At 41.5% G+C, this 18,791-nt stretch overlaps 2 protein-coding genes across 2 annotated transcripts in view; both read left to right on the forward strand.

Annotated features, from left to right (window-relative positions):
* Nucleotides 1-9,599, forward strand: part of RETREG1 (reticulophagy regulator 1) — a 62,657-nt gene extending 53,058 nt beyond the window's left edge. The window contains exons 6-9 of the mRNA XM_085220428.1: nucleotides 6-143; nucleotides 2,037-2,101; nucleotides 3,007-3,133; nucleotides 5,605-9,599. Of these exons, the coding sequence (XP_085076554.1) occupies nucleotides 6-143; nucleotides 2,037-2,101; nucleotides 3,007-3,133; nucleotides 5,605-6,116 (842 nt within the window). The 3' untranslated portion in view covers nucleotides 6,117-9,599. The remainder of the gene's footprint in view (nucleotides 1-5; nucleotides 144-2,036; nucleotides 2,102-3,006; nucleotides 3,134-5,604) is intronic.
* A 239-nt stretch (nucleotides 9,600-9,838) lies between these two features.
* Nucleotides 9,839-17,220, forward strand: ZNF622 (zinc finger protein 622). Its single transcript, XM_085220427.1, has 7 exons — nucleotides 9,839-9,994; nucleotides 11,836-12,452; nucleotides 13,944-14,198; nucleotides 14,930-15,092; nucleotides 15,816-15,928; nucleotides 16,038-16,181; nucleotides 16,340-17,220. The coding sequence occupies exons 2-7, from the start codon at nucleotides 11,846-11,848 to the stop codon at nucleotides 16,465-16,467; spliced, it is 1,410 nt and encodes a 469-aa protein (XP_085076553.1). The 5' UTR covers nucleotides 9,839-9,994; nucleotides 11,836-11,845; the 3' UTR covers nucleotides 16,468-17,220.
* Nucleotides 17,221-18,791: the final 1,571 nt, after the last annotated feature.

An 18,791-nucleotide genomic window follows, 5' to 3' on the forward strand; every position in this document is an offset into this window, starting at 1 on the left:
CACAGTATTGTGTGCCTTTTTATGTCCCTTCCTCAAGTGCAATGAATTTGGACAGAAATTATGCAACAAAGTTAAGTCTGTTCTGATGAAACTAGATTTTGGAATAGTGGAATACATCAACCAGAAGAAAAAAGAGAGATCTGGTGAGTAACTAAGTGCAGTCCCAAATAATGCATTTCTGTATGCAGATGTGCCACCTTGTTTGCCTTGCAAACAGTTTGACTTGTCCCGTGAAGCCAAATGTAAAGGTGTTTCTTACTTTGAAACTGGCTGTCATTAGCTTAATGAATGGTAATGTGTGTCAAACATCTGCGTATAGTGACCAAAAAAAAAAGAAAAAAAGATTTAATGGAAGGAAGCAAGACAGGACTGATGGTTCTCTTCATGTGTGATTAGCTGTACTGCTTGTAGATCTTCAGAAAAAAAGCCTACTTGATGTAAAGTATGAAATGTCTATTTCTATTTAGATAAGGCAAACTCATCCAGGAGAGAGAATCACTCAAGAGCACAAAACTGTACATCACAGGATTTTCACTAAGAAACTGAGCTCTGTTCTAGCATCTGTATCTGCCTTGTTTTACTCCCAGCAGCAACGAGAAAAATGAGATGTTTTCTTCCCCAAATACTCAGTAAGCATTTAAGAATTATAGTAGGCCATTAGCTTGAAATTATTCAAAGTTTTTAGTCAGATCAGGGAGAAGTCAGCTTAAAATAAAATCTCACCCATCTCACTGGAAATCCGTATAACCTCAGAAACCTTTGGATTTTAAGTTATAAAGCAATTTCAAGAAAAATATTTTAAGTGGATGAGGTTGTCTTAAGTTTGTTTTTGTAAGCACTAGTTATGATTGTTAAAACTTCATAGTTGTGGTCACTGTTCGCAGGTAGCCTGAACTTTTTAGTCAGCGTTATCTCAGTAGACTTCATATCTGCTTTAAAATATATGTTTCTTACAGCAGTTAATTGTATAATTTCCTGTTCCTAAACACAGTGAGAGGAACCAGCTGCATTTTTTGTTTCTCTCAGGGAAAATGAAATAGTTGTTGGAAATAAGGAATAATGCGTTGAATTGCTTCTTTCATGCATTGTTCCACCTTGTTCCAGTTTTAAGTGAATCTGGCAGAGAGAAAGATTAAGCTGTTATTTCATAAATTTCATAAGCCAATGCTGGAAAAATGGGCCAGTTTAGAGTTCTTCTTTCCTGCCTCTCATCCTGGAGTTTAATTTAAACCAGGCAAGCTCCCTGCATTGCTTAACCACTTGGCTTCAGTTCATGAGTTCACACATCCTTGTACTGGCACAAGAGAAGAAGCAGCAAGTTGCAAAAACAGTCAACCAACAATAACATGACTGTGCTTTCCAGTGATACTAGCTTACATTAGTTTAAAATATTCACCAAGTTATTCTCAGACAGAGAGGAAATTAGGTGAAAATTGTATTTCTGTTCATCTGCTAGGATCAACATTCTGCCAAACATCACAGGATGCTTTGTATGCATGTTTGCATAGAAATGTTATGAATGCAGAGTAACTGGGTGTAAAAACAAAAAACAAAAAACAAACAAACAAACAAAAAAAGGAGTGAATACTTCATGCAGTTATCCAGAAAACTGTATGTTTTCAGGTGAAAGTAATGTAATGTACTGGCGTAACTACACTGCCTGTTTTAACAGTATGTTGCAATTGCAGCTCGTACTGGCAGCATAGTTTAAAAGACAAATATATATTATTGAGGACACATTATGTTAACGTGACCCAACAGAGGCTTCTGAAGGAAGTACAATGCAGGTAAATAAATGTGTTTGAATGCACTTCAGAGCAGCATTCTCCCTCCTGTCTTGGCTCCTGAACAATATATTTTAATAGATACCTAGCCTTTTACTCAACCTTTTTTCTCACCTCCATAGCATATTACATAAATGATACCTATATCAACAGGTGACAGTTTGCTGTACTACCTAAATTGTGTGATAGAGAGCACACACTCAGTCTGGAAGTCCATTGTCATGAGTAGGATAATTTCTTTTTTTCTTTCAGAAACAGCAAAAACAAAAGCCACAGAAGATGACAGTGAATTAGACATATCAGCCCTGTGTCCTAAGGTGACTTTTTTCAGTCAGCCGTATCTTCTTTTTAAAATCTATATAGATAATATCTAGACTACTATCTAGATCAGTATGTTTATTTTGTACTGGCTGTAGAATGATTAAACTAGACTTTCATAGCAAGGGCAACTGTATTTGCAGAAGTGAAATTGCAGCTAATTCTTAAAAATTAAAATATAAAAGGGAAATGCAGAGAAACTCTATATAATTTGTCAGATAATTGTTTAATCATTTGTCAGATCGTTTTCAATAATAGTGTGAATCAGTATATTATCTACAAATATCTTTTCAAGTATGTATGAGAACACTCTAATACCTCCTTTTTCTCTCAATATGTATGGCAGACAACTTTTCCATTATAATCAGAACATCAGTTGTTAAAAAAGCAATTAGATTTCTAGAAATTCTGACACGGTATTGGATCAGTCATGTGTAGAGCCTGACTTTGACAGTGATCACCTTGAAGGAGTTTTAATATTCTCGAATATATATATAATAGGATAAAAAATTGTAGCAGACTTAATTGAACATTGATAAATTCTTACAGGATAAGGAGTTAAGATTTGGCTGTGTTTCAGATATCTTGTGGAAAATGCTTTTGTTTTCATTCAGTGTGTTTCTTTATATTTATGCATATTTTGTATTTGCAAGCTTATTTTGATTTCATTACAGTAAGATATTACATTAATGAGTAATTGGAATTTCCTATGCTTTAGCCAAATATATTCATGAATTAAGAAGAGGGATGGTTCATTTCTAAGTCTTCTGTAATATTATTTTAATATTTCTACCATTAAAACTTAAATAAGAGATGATGTATAGTGCTGTGATATGCAGGATACTTCTTTTTCAATATCTATACATTGGCTTCCTGTAATGTGAATGTTTAAATTTATATGTAGGTTAGTCCTGCAGTTGTTGCCAAAGAGCTGTCAGTGTCTGACACAGATGTATCAGAAGTTTCTTGGACCGATAATGGGACCTTTAACTTATCCGAGGGGTATTCTCCACAGACAGACACATCTGATGGTATGTAACAGCTTCTATTTTATCAGCAAATTGCAGTCTTGTAAGTTACCTGAAAACTATTAGAGAATTTGGGAACAGAAGTGTTTGGCCTTTTTTGGTTTGTTTTCACCTGCTTGCTTATTTGTTTGTTTTTCAATACTGAATTTAAATTTCATTCCAGTGTTTATTTTGGATACAACTTCTATAAGAGCTGTCTTCATCTTAAAAATAATGAAGTACATCACTAGGCATCTAAATGTATAAGTAGCAGTGAGTAAAACAGATGCATCCAAGTATGTGCCAGACCTCTTCTACCAGAACTATTAAGCAAGTAAACATTTTAAGTTAGTATCAGTTCTTTTAGGAAAGAAGTGTATACTTTGAATGGCTAAACAGCCAATTAAAGACATCCAGTTATGAGCCTAAATGAGACATTAAGACCAAGACTAGGAAGAGATCCTCAGGCACTTGTCTTGATCTTGTCTGGAACTTGAAGCTCGTGCTTTTTACAGACCAAGCATTCAGCTGTACTAAGCCTGAATAAATGCCAAGAACAGCGGTAGTTTGGTGTAAACCTTTGTGTAGATTTGCTGCTCTGCTGATCTTGCACCTTTCTTCTAAGACGTTCACTGAAAATGGCAAGTAGGGTGATATTACATAGCCACATTATAAAGGCCAAATTAATAACATAAATTATTTTGCTAATATTTCGAGTTGTAAATGGCCTGCATTGCATGATCATAAAATTATAAATTGGAATGTCTTCAAAGCTGCTTCCTGTCTCATTGCCCCAAGCTAGTGCTGCTGCATTGGTTATTCCATCCCAGTTGCAAGACTGCACAGTTCCGGACTTCATAACATTCCCTTTCAGCCCATTCATTTCTTCAGCCTGATGAGGTTTCTCACCTCCAGAATATTAAATGCATCTGCCCCAGACCAGTTCCTTTCTGTCCATCAATTTGCTGAGAGTGCACTCCAACCCATCATCGACATCATTAATAAAAACTTAGAACAGTGTTGGCTGCAGTGCCTTTCAGAGGCACTACCACTAATTGGCATCCAGTTGGATTTTGTGTCACTAATCACAGCCCCGTAAGCCTTACGGTTGAGCCAATTTTCCAGTAGTTTTCCAGCAGTTCACCTACCTAGTTCACTCACCAATTATGCTGTAAGGAAATGTGGGAGAGCGTGTTAAAGGCCATGCTAAGTGAAAAATAAAAAACATCCACTCTTCTCCCCTGCGGAGCACTTCAGCAAACTGGACATACACATAAGCATGAGACCAGACTGGATGAATCCAAGGACTGGCACATTTCTCCTCAAAGCTCTCTGCATTTGAGCTACCACTTTACATAGCTTTTCCTCATCACCTTTCCAGCCTCTTTTTCCAAAAGGAAATGAAGCAAATGATGTATCAGAGCTTTAGGATTTGCTTCCTTAGCCCTTATGAAAGCTCATATTGCTTGTTTTCATAGAAAGTAAGTTCAAATTGAATATTTTTTGCTTTCTCATTCAAATATTGCCTAGTAGTACTACCTCAAAGTATTCCCTTATGCTCATTCAGGTGTATTCCACAAGCCATGCACTGTAGTCAGTATGCTTTACAGATTTCTAAAAACATGCAATTAAAGCAGCCATTAAAATCTAATTTTTTACTAGTTTGCATTCTGCTTTTATCCACTTGAATACATGAAACTATACTGGTCATCTGTAGTTTCCATTTTTCTGTTCCCTATTTAGTACAAGCACTGGACGTGAACATGAAAAACTATGAATTAAGTCTTTACATTGTTTTTTCATCTTTGTTTAAACATTCTATTAAAAGTTTATTACACTTTTAAAAGAATTATCGAAAATCTGTAATTTCTAATCTGTAAATTTGTAATTTACATATATTGTAATTTATATGTATTTGAAGAAGAAGACTTCAAAGACTTGTTACATGTTACATTATAATTGCTAGGACTTTAGGTGTTTGTTGTATTTTAGAACTGGCTGTGATGAATTTGCATGGGTTGTTTCATATACAGCTAGATACCACTTTAAAAAGGTATTTTCTTCAAACAGTACTGAAAGGAGTTGTTCTCAAGCATTTTTCCAAATCTCCACATAAATATTGCAAAATGACTTTAGGCAGAATATTTTAATGTTATGTTATCACTGAAATGGGAAATGAAATATAGCTAAGTGTTTGGTTTATTTTTTTGTTCCTTTGTTTTACATTTTAATCATTTTTAATGGGATTGGAATGATTTCCTCACTCGGTACAATTTCAGATTCGAAGTCAGGTTGATATCAGGTAATACGAAGTACTAGGTTTCTATTTTATTTTAGATGTAAGCTAAAGCTCCGCTGTGTTAACACAACAGAAGATTATGGAATAATAAATGTATTCAAAGGAAAATTTACAAATTGCATTTTTAAATACGGCTGCATTTTGGGGGAAGCCTTTCTTGTTTGCTAACAGTTTCCCTCTGTTAATCCTGTGATAGATTTTGACCGACCTAGTGATCACGAAGAAGCTTTCGCTAGAGATCTCTCAGAATTCCCTTCTTTAGAAAATGGTGCAGGAACAAATGACGATGATGACTCGAGCATCGGTATGCCCACCCAGCAAAACAGAAACAGAGAACAAATGTCTTTAAAGGCGGAACGTTCTTCCAGACAGAGTAAAGAGAGACCGTCCACCGCAGGGCTCTCCTTGCCTTTGACCAGTGACCAAACCTTTAATTTAATGAGCGGTATTGCTGGGGATGTCATCGCCGCCGCGGTGTCTGCTGCCATCAAAGACCAGCTGCAGTCTGTGCAGCCAGCTCCCTCACGCGCGGTGCCCAGCTTGAGTGAGGAGACAGACACCGAGGAAGCCGATGATTTTGAACTGCTCGACCAGTCTGAGCTTGAGCAGATTGAGAAAGAATTGGGACTTTCACAAGGCCAAGAAGCAGAATCCCAGGAAAAAAAGAAGTCTTCGGGCTTCCTTTCACATCTGCTTGGAAATCATTAACCTGGGAATTGCAGCTGGTGACATAAAGGAAATGAAACATAAAACACACAAAATCAAATGCAAAAAAAGGAAAATTCTGAGCTGTAAGCTTTAACTATCACTTTAGATGTGTTGTAATAAATTTCCCTTATGCAGAGTGAATTAACTGGATAAATATCAGCTGATACTGATAGTTTAATGTTTCTGGTAGTTATACCTCACTGTAATAGCATGGAAATGAATTATCTATCCACTGTCCGGTCGCAGATGTGTGTTGGAGGTCAGTTATTCAAAAGGATTGGGGGAGAGGTATTTTTACCTTATGCCAAACATGCATTTTGGGGTCCTGAGCCAAATTTTCAACATCGGCAATTGATTTACTCATAGTTGCCAACCATGTAATACAGTTAATGGTTAACACAGCAAAGATGAGTTATCAGAGGATCGCAGTGAGATTAACTAAATCTCACCTCCTTCAATCATGGCAGGAAGTATGAATCCCTGCAGTTACTGTTATGTATAGTACATCTCCTACTTAAGAATGCATTAACCAGCGGAAGTCTGGCTTAAATGTGTGTGCAGCACTATTGGAGAACTTGATTTAACACTTAAAACACTTTGAGTTATATTGGATATGGTGATGCATTTCCACATTCTTTGCTGTTTTAGGCTTGTAGAGTTGTGAAGTGGCACGCTACGTGACTGACCACCTGCTGTGTTCCTTCAGAGTCTGGCCCTTGGCAGTATTGCCTGTGTGAAGTCAGCCAATACATTTTTATAGATGAGTTACTGTGTAATCTGAACAGCCTTTTGGGGAGCAGGTGGAATAGTTATTGTTTGGACTAGGGAAGATATAAAAGTTAGAGGTGAAGAGAAGGGCTTTTTTAGCTGCCACTTGCATAATTCCAAATGTTGTGGGGTTTGTTTCTGTTTTGTTTGTTCATTTGGTTTTGTTTTTCCCTGTCACAACTGCCATCACTTTCAACAAAAGTTGTACAAGCTGGATCTTGTGAGATACTTAAAGTACTTAGTGATTTGCTATGGAAGACACTCAGAGTCTTTTTCCTGGCATGTAATTTAAAACAATCAAACAAAAATGAACTTGTTTCAGTGATTGACCATTTTAAACTCCACACGTGCTCAGTGAATGGCATGGGATCTTAAGCAGGTTACTCGTTTAACTTTTCCTAGGGCTTCTTCGTTCACCTTTAACAAAATCAAGTTGTAATACCACACAACAGTAATCAAAGAAATAGGACGAAGTAAAGTTAATATTTCTACTGTGACATAAACTGTTAGCAAAGTGGAGGGACCATGTCAGCTGCTACTACTGAAGTGATTTTCCATTTGCTGGCATTTTAAGAGGCAAATACTGTCATCTAGGACCCTCAGAAAGTTCAGCAACAGAGTATAACAATTTCTACTAATGTGTATGTGTAGGTAAACCTGTGTTTGAAGTTAACTCCATTCTAATTACTTTTTCTTTTCTTGAGGTGAAAAGGTAGGCAGATGGCCAAACAGATTGTAGCTAAAGGAAAGATGCGGAGAATTTTTGACACTAGCTTCATCGTCGCTTGTGCTTTTGTGTCAGTAATGCATATTGACCGTGTTTGCTGTCTTTTACCAGTAAAAAAGTGAGCTTGTGCCTTCATTATCAAATCCACTTCGAAGTAAGTGGATGCTGGATATAGATCACCCAAGTTGCTGATTTGAAATTATAGCATCTTACCATTAAAAGCGAGTTTCTGAAACTTATTTAAAAAACATGGCCACGTCGCTTTCACACTGTTAATTGTTAAGTTTCCTTTTCAGCTTCCCCCAGCCTGTCCTTCCCATTTGGAAAAATAGAAACAAAGGAAGCTTTTGCTGGGAAATCACAAAGTTTAAGGGCCGTTTATGTTTCTTAGACAAGAACATTGTATCCTTGCTGCGTGTACAGGGCAGTAGATACAGTGAGAAGCCTACAACTTCCAGGATGCTGATGGGACTTTGCAGAGCTCCTAGACAAGGTGTGCTCTCTGAACAGGGGTGCTGGTGCCCAGGGAAATGACAGGCTGCAGGATAGGGGAGGCTGGGGAGGCAGCAGTCCTTTGTAAGCTTGGCTGGAGTGGGTGGGTGAGAGTGGCTGTCAGCGATGGCATTGCAACAGCGTGCACTTTATTGTCATTTTATGAAGAATACTTGTGGTCTTGAAAGTACCTAACACTGGGCACTCTTCTAGGAGAATAAATTAGACCAAGGAGGATAAGCCGTTGGAGGAGTTTATCAGACTTTTTGTAAATGATCCATTTTCTGGGTTCAACGTAGATCAGTTTTTCTCCAACAAAGTGTGAGTCTCAATTTTCTTACAGAAACTAATAGCAAAACTCGAGCAAGCAAATCATTAAAGATTAGGGACATTGTTGCTTATTTGAGTGTCTGGAATTTATCTGTTCTCATGGTAGCTGATTATATAGTATTTTTTATGCAAGCCCCTAAGAACTGTGTAATGGGAAGGAGGTCATTTTGTAGCATACGATATTCCTTCTAAAGTAGAGGAAAGATGTTTATTTTCTGTGGAATGTCTCTGCTCCCAAACAAGGGCTGGTAGGAAACCCTCTGCTCAGCCTCAGAACATTCCACAAGAGTTGGATAGCAGAATGCAAAGAAAATATTTCTCTCTTCTGTAAGCCCTTCCACCCTGTTTAGTTGGAAATAACTTCAGAAGCCTTCATTAAGCTGTATTCTAGCAGCAGCCACAACATAGCCATTATGTACAACTCCGGTCACATCAACTGCCCATGGTTCAACTTGTCTCCTTGCTAACCTTTGCCATCGTCTTCTCATCTTCCAAAATGAAATACAAGGGCAGGGAGAAGCTCCAGTGAGCACAAGGAGGTGTGTGGCTTCGAAGCCTGTGTTTGTGATGCTTAAGGCCAGCTTTTGGGCGCTTTCCAGGCCAACCCCGTTCAGGCTGTGGAGCATGGAGGCGAGCTCACACTGAGCTCGATGCCGTGGGATCTGCTCACGTGGTGCCATAACCCCACTTGAAAACCTTCCCTTGTGTTCCTACACCTCAGTATCAGACAGGGCTTTATGCATGTGAAGTGCAGGGCGTGAGCACCTCTCTGCACTGCGCACTGTCCTGATGTCCCCGCTGGGCACTGACCCATGGCTCTTCAGCTGAAAGCAGCACAGGAGGGGAACTCATTTGGCCCAAAGCGATAGGATCCCAAACCGCTTCTTGTTCTCTGGTTTGGTTGGTTTGCACTTTTCCAGACTCCATCTCAGCACTCTGAGCACACTTCCCCCACAGTCCCAGTGCCTGTTGGCAGCACACGGTGCTCACACCTGTGAGCAGCACCTCCGTAGTGGGGAACCAGAAACTGGAGCGTTACAAATCGTCTGTATTTAAAGTACTTCACAGCACTTTACCTAGCTTGGTTACTATTTTGTAAACATGGAATTATTATATTGATTGTTTGTAAGACCATTTAATAAATACGTGTTAGTTTTTATCTTTCATTATATCTAATTGTATGTCCGTTCTCAAGATAGGAAAAAAAAAAAAAAAAAAGATGATGAGAAAAGCCTTTGGTCGACTTTTTGCCGCACTTTGTTTATTCCTTTCCTTTCCCTGATGTGAACCAGCGCTTGGCGGTGTGTCGGGTCACTGAATAAACGTTGATCTCAGCTCTCGGCCACCGATTGCCGACGTGGCGTTATTTCCCGGGGCGGCGCGCTCGGGGCCGGCCTCCATGCAGGCAGGGGGCGCTAGAGGAGGCGGGGCGGGGCCCTGCCGGACGGAAGCGGCCGGCCCGCAGCCCGGACTTCCTGCGCGGCGAGGCGGCTGCGGCTCCACGCCTTCACGTCGGCCGGCACACGGCGCGGCGCGGCCCTCTCGTGTCCCTGGGCGATAGGTGCGTGCTCTGGGAGGGAGGTGGCGGGCTGCCGCGGGGCACGACTCCGCCCGGGCTGGCGAGGAGGCGAGGCCTGGCACAGCCACGCGGGTCCCGGGCCGGAGTCGGGCAGCTGCGGTCGCGGGTCGGACCTGAGTCGGCTCCCAGAGCCGCCGGGGCTCTCGGCTCTTTTTTTCCGTTTCCCTTCTTCCGCGTTTCAGCTGTGCTGACGCTGCTGGTTCGAACGCTGAACCGAACGGCAGCCGGGCCTTATTGCCTCGTACCCTCCTGGCGAGAGGCCAGTCTCTTTTCAGTGGTACGTGGAGACAGGACGAGGGGAAACGGACATAAGCTGCAGCATAGGAAGTTTTGCACGAATGTGCGTAAGAACTTCTTCACGGTGAGGGTGACGGAGCACTGGAGCAGGCTGCCCAGGGAGGTTGTGGAGTCTCCTTCTCTGGAGATATTCAAGTCTCGCCTGAACGCCTACCTGTGCGACCTGGTGTAGGGAAGTTGCTTTGGCAGGGGGTTGGTCTCGATGATCTCTAGAGGTCCCTTCCAATCCCTATAATTCTGTGATTCTGTGAGAGCTGGGCCGGGCCCCTCCCTGGGCTTCCAAGGAGAGGCGGTCACACCCGGCAGGCGTGGCTCTGCGTCACCCGGTTTATGGCAGTAAAATACCGGTGTACGTATAGGTGGGAGAGGGAGGTGCTTCGGAGGGAGGTTGGGTCCTTCAGCGGGCAGACAATATGTTTGTAAGCAATGGAGTAGGAATCCACTTCTCGAAAACTGCTGCTTCAGACAGCAGCTCTCCATTCGCGTGTCTGTCACTGGGGAATCTCCCTTTCGGCAGCTGCTGTTCTTCTCCCTGCTGTCAGAACCCTCTCCTCCTCACACGTCATTTCTTTTGTTTCTCAGATTAAACCAGGTGGAGTAGCTTTGGCGATCTCCAGTATGAACACATTGCTTGGCTGTTTGCTTTTTTTACCGTATTTAAGAGATTCCATCAGTTTTTCTCTTAAGTGTCACTAAGTACTGAAAAGGAAGGGGGTGTGTGGGTTTAGGGAGAAGAACAGCAGTTAGAGGTCTCTGCCCTCCTTGTCTCCAGACTGATGGCTCTGCAGGACAAAGAATGTTGTGAACTGTGTGCACACCACTCCAGGATAGCTTGAAAGCTTCTTATTTTTAAAAGTAGTAATTTTTTCTTCTGTCAGGTGGAAGTTCTTTACCAAGAGAGTGGTCAGGTGCTGGAACAGGCTGCCCAGAGAGGTTGTGGATGTCCCATCCCTGGAGGTGTTCAAGACCAGGCTGGATGGGGCCCTGGGCAGCCTGGACTAGTATGAAATGGGGAGGTTGGTGGCTCTGCATGTGGCAGGTGATTGGAGGTTCATGATCCTTGTGGTCCCTTCCAACCCAAGCTGTTCTGTGAAGGCTATGGGAAGTGGAAAACCGGTGTCAAAGTAGTTTTCCCTTTTCTGTTTACTATGAAGTAATTGCAAGTCTCTTCAAAAGCCTGTAGGTAACAGGTTGCAAGCTCGCTAGGAACTTTTCACTTAAAGTAAGAAGGGCTCTCAAAGTAGTGCTTTTAGGGCAGAAAGCTGTATTTTTGATCTGAGCCCTGGCAAGTGCAGCGTGTGCTGAGTCCAGAGCTGGACTGTTCCAGTGCCACTGTGGTACCAGAAATCTCTGGTAACTACCTGATCCTTGCTCTTGTAAATCCTCATAGGCACGGTTATCGCCAATGTTAGCAAATGGCACGATATCTCTTACTCTGCCTTACTAGGGCGCTGTCCGGATGATGTTGGGTTGTTTTTGTTGTTGTTGTTTATTGGTGTGATTTTTTTTGTTTGTTTGTTTGTTAGCTTTCCAGTAATGGCGACCTACACGTGCATCACTTGCCGCGTGGCTTTCAAGGATGCTGACATCCAGCGTGCCCATTACAAAACCGACTGGCACCGCTACAACCTGAAGCGCAAGGTTGCCGACATGCCTCCCGTCACTGCTGAGAACTTCCAGGAGAGAGTCTTAGCACAAAGGGCTGTGGCTGAGGAGCGGGACAAAGTCACTGCCACCTACTGCACGGTTTGCAGCAAAAGATTCTCCACCTTCAACGCCTATGAGAATCACTTGAAGTCCAAGAAGCACCTGGAGCTGGAGAAGAAAGCTGTTCAAGCCATCAGCAAGAAAGTGAAAATATTAAATGAAAAGAACCTGGAAAAAGGGCTTGCCGTGGAGAGTGTAGACAAGGATGAAATGAACGCAGCTATACAGCAAGCCATCAGAGCTCAGCCATCCTCATCTCCAAAGAAGACGCCCTTACCTCCTAACCATGCAAGCAGCTCTCCAGTTCCTATGGAAAGTGCCAGTCCATTGCACAGTAAAGAACGAACCGAGAAGCCTCCGCGGCTACAGTGGTTTGAACAACAAGCAAAGAAGCTGGCAAAGCAGGAAGCAGAGGAAGAAGAGGATTCAGAAGAAGGTAAGGTGGTAAGCATGCTGTCAACAGCTTGGGGTAAGCTGTGGAGTTGTTTGTTTTGTGCAAAAGCTGCCTTTCATTTCCTTTAGTGGTATGGCTGTTTTCATCACAGAAGACCTTCCTGTTAAGTTTTCATTTTAACTGAGCATTTCAGGTCAGTTCACTCTTGCAGGCAGAGGCTCTTTATTGCAGTGTCTGAAGAGCCAGCTGCACAAGACACTAATGCATGTGAAGGCTGAATGTAAACGCTGTTAACAATACAAGCACCATCTTCTATGTAAAGTTCCAGGAGAATTCTAGGGCTAACACAGGTTACCCTAAAACTATTCCTAAACAAAGATGAACAAAATCTAGTGGTGTTTATTGCTCTTGTACCGTGGTTCTCTTTCCTGCTCTGTTGAAGGGGGGTTTGGAGTGCAGGTTTTGTTCTTTGCTGCCCATAAAGATCAGAGGAGGAAATTTGCTGCTTAGCCTGTCGCGGTGTGGCACGGCTTCTCAGCACATTGGTATCTATTATAAAAATAGCTGAGGCATTGTCACCCTTATTGCCCCCTCTGCTACCTCACCCTCCCCACCTGTGTGTATACAGCTCTGCTGGAGCCAGTCTGGAAGGCAGGCAACTGAAATAAGCAGAGCTTCAAAATTCCCAGGAAAAAAAAAAGGGTAGTTTTAACCTGGACGCTGCCGGTGCTGTAGTTTGCAGTGCAGCTTGCAAATGCATCTATTACTGCATTAGAATGAGATGGTTAAACTGTGTCAGTAGTTGTGGACAGGAATGAATGCAGTGGGAACATGCTATTCCAGCTTCAGCACTGGAATGTAGATGAAGCATACTCTTCTCCTGGTGGTTGTAAATATCTGTCATATTTGGCAGTGGCTTTGTGCATTTACAAAAGGTCAAAATAAAGATGTCAAGAAATAGTACTTCCCTGTGGAATTCAAACCCTTACCTGATGATCCTTGGACCTCTGGGGAATCTTCAGTTGCTTGTGGTCTGCATTGAGTATGGCAGTAGTTCTGCAAGCATGTCAACTTGTTAGTAAATCCTGGGTAACTCTGGTAGTTGGCTTTGCTCTCTTTTGTTAAAGATGGATGTGTGAATGGGAGGGTGTTTGCTGCGAAGTCGCTGCTGGAAATCAACATTTTTATGTTTCTGACAGAGTTGTATTGTTTTTAATGAGGCACGCATGTGTTCTTTTGCTGTAGCAAATTAAATGTAAGGCTTTGAAACTGCAGTAAAGCATTAATTGTTGAGAAAATGGAGGGGAAAAAACTTTTTTATGAGCAGTCTTGAGTTTTGCTGTATGTTTCACAGAAGGAAAAGAATGTTTTACTGGCAATGATACAGTCTTGTGCCTGGAAATAAGCGTGTGGCACTTCTTGGAAAGAGTAGAGAACAATATTTTCAATTACAATTCATTTTTAACTTAATTGGTAACTACCGTGCTTGGAAGAAATAAGTAAGTAAATATTTCTTAATCTTCCATTTAAAAGGCTGGGAAGACATGGATTCTGATGAAGACTTCGGCTCTGAAGAAGAGATGGAAGGTGTGGGAGAAGAGGAGGAGAAGCAAGCAGAAGCTGAAAGCACTTGTGCCATTGGGGCCATACCTGTCACAGACTGCTTGTTCTGTTCCCACCATTCCAGAACTCTCATGAAGAACGTGGCCCATATGACAAAAGTTCACAGTTTCTTCATTCCAGACATAGAGTACCTTGTGGATCTCAGAGGACTAATAAAGTACTTGGGTATGCCTGTAAATCTCCTCTGATTTTAACTGGGGTAATTAAAGACTCTTACTGCTTATTTTTGCTTGGATACAGCTTAAAGTGTGTTTGGACATTGCCTTTTTGGATTTTTTTTTTTTTTTTTTTTTTGCACATCAAGAGGCTGTCTAGTTTAGCTTTTTGATTGTTATGGGGTTTGCTAGGGAGGGTGAGAGGAAAACTGTACTGTGCAAGCATGTGGTCTTGAACTCTGTAGGTCTTACAGTATTCTAATGCTGAAGACGTTTTTCAGCTAACACAAAATTGAGGATGAAACTCAATTGCTGAAGTGTGCATTTGAACTGTCTTGTACTGGGAGAGATTCTGAATATGTAGTGAGTTGTAAGTGACTCATCCACTGAGAGTACCAGTGAGTAAAAGCTAAAAGCTGGACAGAAAACGTCTTCCTTGAAGTCTTCAGGTAGTGATGAGAATAAATTAATTTGGAAGTATTGCATAGAAAGATGTATTGGAGACATGAAATGTTTTATTGAGAATACATAGTGATCCATACCTTGTCATATGAATTCTTGCAGTGTTAAGGCTTTGTCCCTTATGCCATATGATGTAGGCATAGGAACAGCAGGAAATGAAGGACTCAAGGCTCTTCCTCTGTCTCTCTGCCTTCAAGCTGGGAAGTTTACATCACAGAGCTGTTAATTACTGAGTAGAGAGGCTCTGTTCAGACCAATAAGTGTCATTTTTTTCTGCAGGAGAGAAAATTGGTGTTGGGAAAATCTGCATCTGGTGCAATGAAAAGGGAAAGTCCTTCTACTCTACGGAAGCAGTACAGGCTCACATGAATGATAAAAGCCACTGTAAGCTCTTCACAGATGGAGATGCAGCTTTGGAATTTGCAGACTTCTATGATTTTAGGTAAGGACACTTTTCAGTTGAACTTTTCATCAGAATCTCTTACTAATTTTTAAAATTTACTCCTGTTCCTGATTTTGATACCTAGTTTGTGTTGGTACTTTGCCACCTTTCTAGATTAGTTTAACAACGTGATTGAGTCTTCTGTCTTCTGATTATTAATACCTACATGAAAATACATTTTCAATTCTGTTTTGTGTATTTGCTGTTACTGTTTAGATTTCAAAGATCAAAAAAGATCATAAAAGAATACAAATGCTATTTCTGTTACTTTTTAGGTAGATTTTGGGCTTACAACATACTCAGGATTTTTTTTTTTTAAGCACTTGGATTTGAACAGGATTGTTATGGTGTAGAGGCCTCTTGTTGAACTTCTTTTGGTTATCCTTAGCTGCGATCGTTTTGGTCAGAAACAGCCTCTGTTGTGGTGAAGTGCTCCCATTCATTAGTTGTGCAGAACTGGTGGCTTTTCAGAATAAAGAGCTGTTAAGCGTGTAGTAACAGAGCCATACTGGACTGTAGAACTTTGTGGAGGAAGGGATGACTCTGTCATCAGCCTTTGTTCAGGAGATGATATTACTGGATAGAACTCTCAAACCATGGTTGATGAAATGTGACGGTACTTGGGACTTGCTATAGCTGTGGGTGGTGGATCTTTCGTGTATTGGGTGTGGATAACTGTGGCTGCTTGCCACATGTAAAACATATACTGCTACTGCTCCCCAGGAGCAGTTACCCTGATCACAAGGAAGGGCAAGACATGGAGTTGCCTGCAGAGCTCCCAGCTGAGAGGGAATTGGAATACGATGATGACACCATGGAGCTGATCCTCCCTTCAGGTAGCACAGCATTTCTCAGCATTTGTCCTTCACACGGTTTTTGTAATATTCTTGATGATCATATGTCAGAAGCAGCATCATTATTCTTAATCTTTCCTCCTTTGAATAGGTGCAAGAGTGGGTCATCGTTCTTTAATGAGATACTACAAGCAGCGGTTTGGTCTGTCAAGAACGGTGGCTGTCACTAAAAATAAGAAAGCGGTGGGTCGGGTGTTGCAGCAGTACAGAGCTTTGGGCTGGACAAGCCAGACAGGTAAGTGACATGTTGAGGTTTTGGCAGAAAAAATAAAAAAAAAGCTTGCCAGTATGGGGAGAAAACGTGCTGACTTAATTGCAGAACTCTAATCTATCTTTTTAAGTAGTAACCCTGCAAATGCATATCCGTCTTTCTTTTCTCCCTTCTCCCTGAAGGGGCAGTCTTTGCTCAGAAGCGTGATATGCAGTACTTGCAGAGGATGAAGTCCAAGTGGATGCTCAAGATGGGAATGAGTAACAACGCTACAAAGCAGATGCATTTCCGGCCACAAGTTAGATTTTGAGTACCCCGAAGAACTGCCTGCAACAGATTTTGGAAAGGGGGGTTTGGTGTTTCTGACTTGCGGATTCTGTTATTAAAATGGACTCGGTTTGTAACAGGTGTCAGTGTGCTGGCATGTTTCCCTGTCTGTGAGATGATGTCTTGCAGGATGCCTCTCTTCCGTTGAAATGATGGTTCACCTAACTTAAAGTGTATTTAATGAAACATATGGCACAGTAATCACCGCAATGAATGAGGATGTATCCCATCTTGCTGCCCATCTTTGTGAAATACCTTTCTGTGGGGCAGCTGACATTGTCGTTTGTATGAATATCTTGAGTTTCCAGTTCTGTAAAACAATTGAGGCCAGAATAAGATCCTTGACCTAAGAGTCAGAGGTGATGTGTTAAAGGTATGTATTTGCAGTGCTAGACATCAGCTAGCTGGGCGTTTGGGACTTCTGTCTGGCACCAACAAGGTGAAAATTTGAGAGCAGAGATTCTGGGAAAGTTAAGTGATAATTATTTGAAGAAATGCATTTATGGAGAACGTAATTCACGATGAATTTTGCGTCTGAAAGTTGACTTTACTTGCTCAATGCTCCAGCTCAAGGCTTGATTAATAACTTACGGTGCAATGGGTTTACATTAAAATTCATGAATTTTTGTTACCTAAAAACTGCTCAAAGTTACCATAACGTGCAAGTGAATGTCAATCTAAACTTCTGATGATTTGTTAAAAATTTCCTAATAAAAACTTCTGTTTTTCCCGTTGAGTACTTCTGTTTCTTATGATCTTGCTGAAGTAAAGTGACTTGAGATATGTATTGGATGAAATGGGGCATTCTTCCTGCCAGAACTGTTCTTTGCCACTTGAGCAAATGACCTGTTACAGACTGACGTAGAGAAAACTTGCTTGTTAAAGAGCTCAAGCATTGGTGCTAGCATTGATCCTGGTGTTGTAGATATTAAAGGCTTCAGTGACCTTACCAAGTTCTTGTGAAGAGGTGGGCAATTACACACAGACTGTAGGCTAGCTCATGAAGCCCCTAGGTTGTGAAGTGTATGCCACTGGAAAATTGCTGTGTCCATTCATCATGTTAGCTGCAGCTGTTTACGGTCAAATTGCTTCCACGCTTTAAGATGATTCTGCACTGCCATGTAATGGCTTTGATTTACATGATTTCAGCATCAGAGCAGTACTCGTGTGTAGCTTATAGAATATCTGAAACTTACATTAAGTATAAGGCTTTTGCAGGATAGTTGTCCTAAGCATAACTTAATGTGGTGCTGATGCCTTTGAGGTATGTATTGAGGAGTGTAGGAGTGAAGGCAGAAATAATGGGACAACTGATGACATGATATATGACTTTGAGTCCACAAGGTTCAGGCTGAAGGTACGTAGGTTTTGCTGCCCTCCTTAATGTGAAAGGGGAACCAGAGGAAAGTGCTGTTGTCGGTGCAGACTCATCCCCAGCATCCTGTTGCTTAGGAAAGGATGGGGATCTGATTGCCCTCAAAAGTCTGGTTTGGAAAGTTATGCAACGTAAGAAACAGTGGTCATTTGCCAAGTCACAGGGAAGATGAAATAGGCAGTCTGTAATGTATCTGCCTATGGCTCTGTTCTGTACTTCCTATTGTAGTTTAGTCAGAATAAAATGGAGCAATAACAGGGAAACATACTGATATATTGAAGGAGGAGGGTAGTATTTCTGTTTAAATCCAAGATGAAAACGTGCCTTGGAAAACCAGCAGAGGGCATAGGGAAGCCTTTTCCAGACTTGTATTTACTATGAAAAGAAAGTGTAGTATGAATATATTCATGCGGAGTACTAATAGATCAAGGGAGCAAAGCTCAGCACAAGTAATATCTTCATTTAGGTCCAGGGAGAGCACTGTTAGTAAAGGGCAGTAGGAACAAGTATGCAGATTATCTGCAGTATTCAGCAACAGGCTGCAGTTACAGGTAACTCCTGCTTTGTCAAAGAATCTGAGAATATTTTTAATAAATGTGCTTCATAGTATTACTGCTTGTTTGGTCAGCTACCTAGCCTGAAAACTGTACAATGGATAGCTGAGGGCAGCTTTTTGTTCCTTGCCACAGAAGGAACTAGATTTCCAGCTGTGCAACAGCCTTCCACTTGTACTCTCCTGACCTGACCTTGTGCTTTCTGGCTCTCGCTGTCAGAATGAGAAGAGAATGAAGTCTAGGGGCAACCAACTAGACTTGAGACAGACCACAAGTGTAGTGGGCACTCTGAGGCAAGAATTTCATAGTATGGTTGTGGGCGTGCTGTTCCCAAAGGGAGGGGGTTATCCCTTTTCAAGCCGGTGCATCAGTAGTGGG

Source organism: Meleagris gallopavo, chromosome 3 (assembly GCF_905368555.1).
Source record: "Meleagris gallopavo chromosome 3, MGAL_WU_HG_1.1, whole genome shotgun sequence".
Lineage (NCBI taxonomy): Eukaryota > Metazoa > Chordata > Aves > Galliformes > Phasianidae > Meleagris > Meleagris gallopavo.

Bases quoted from the DNA above. Each gene is read 5' to 3' on its own strand.
- ZNF622 (XM_085220427.1), top strand. From the start codon at position 11,846: ATGGCGACCTACACGTGCATCACTTGCCGCGTGGCTTTCAAGGATGCT. The intron at 12,453-13,943 runs GTAAGGTGGTAA...TCCATTTAAAAG, and splicing joins AGAAGAGGATTCAGAAGAAG to GCTGGGAAGACATGGATTCT. The intron at 15,093-15,815 runs GTAAGGACACTT...ACTGCTCCCCAG, and splicing joins GCAGACTTCTATGATTTTAG to GAGCAGTTACCCTGATCACA.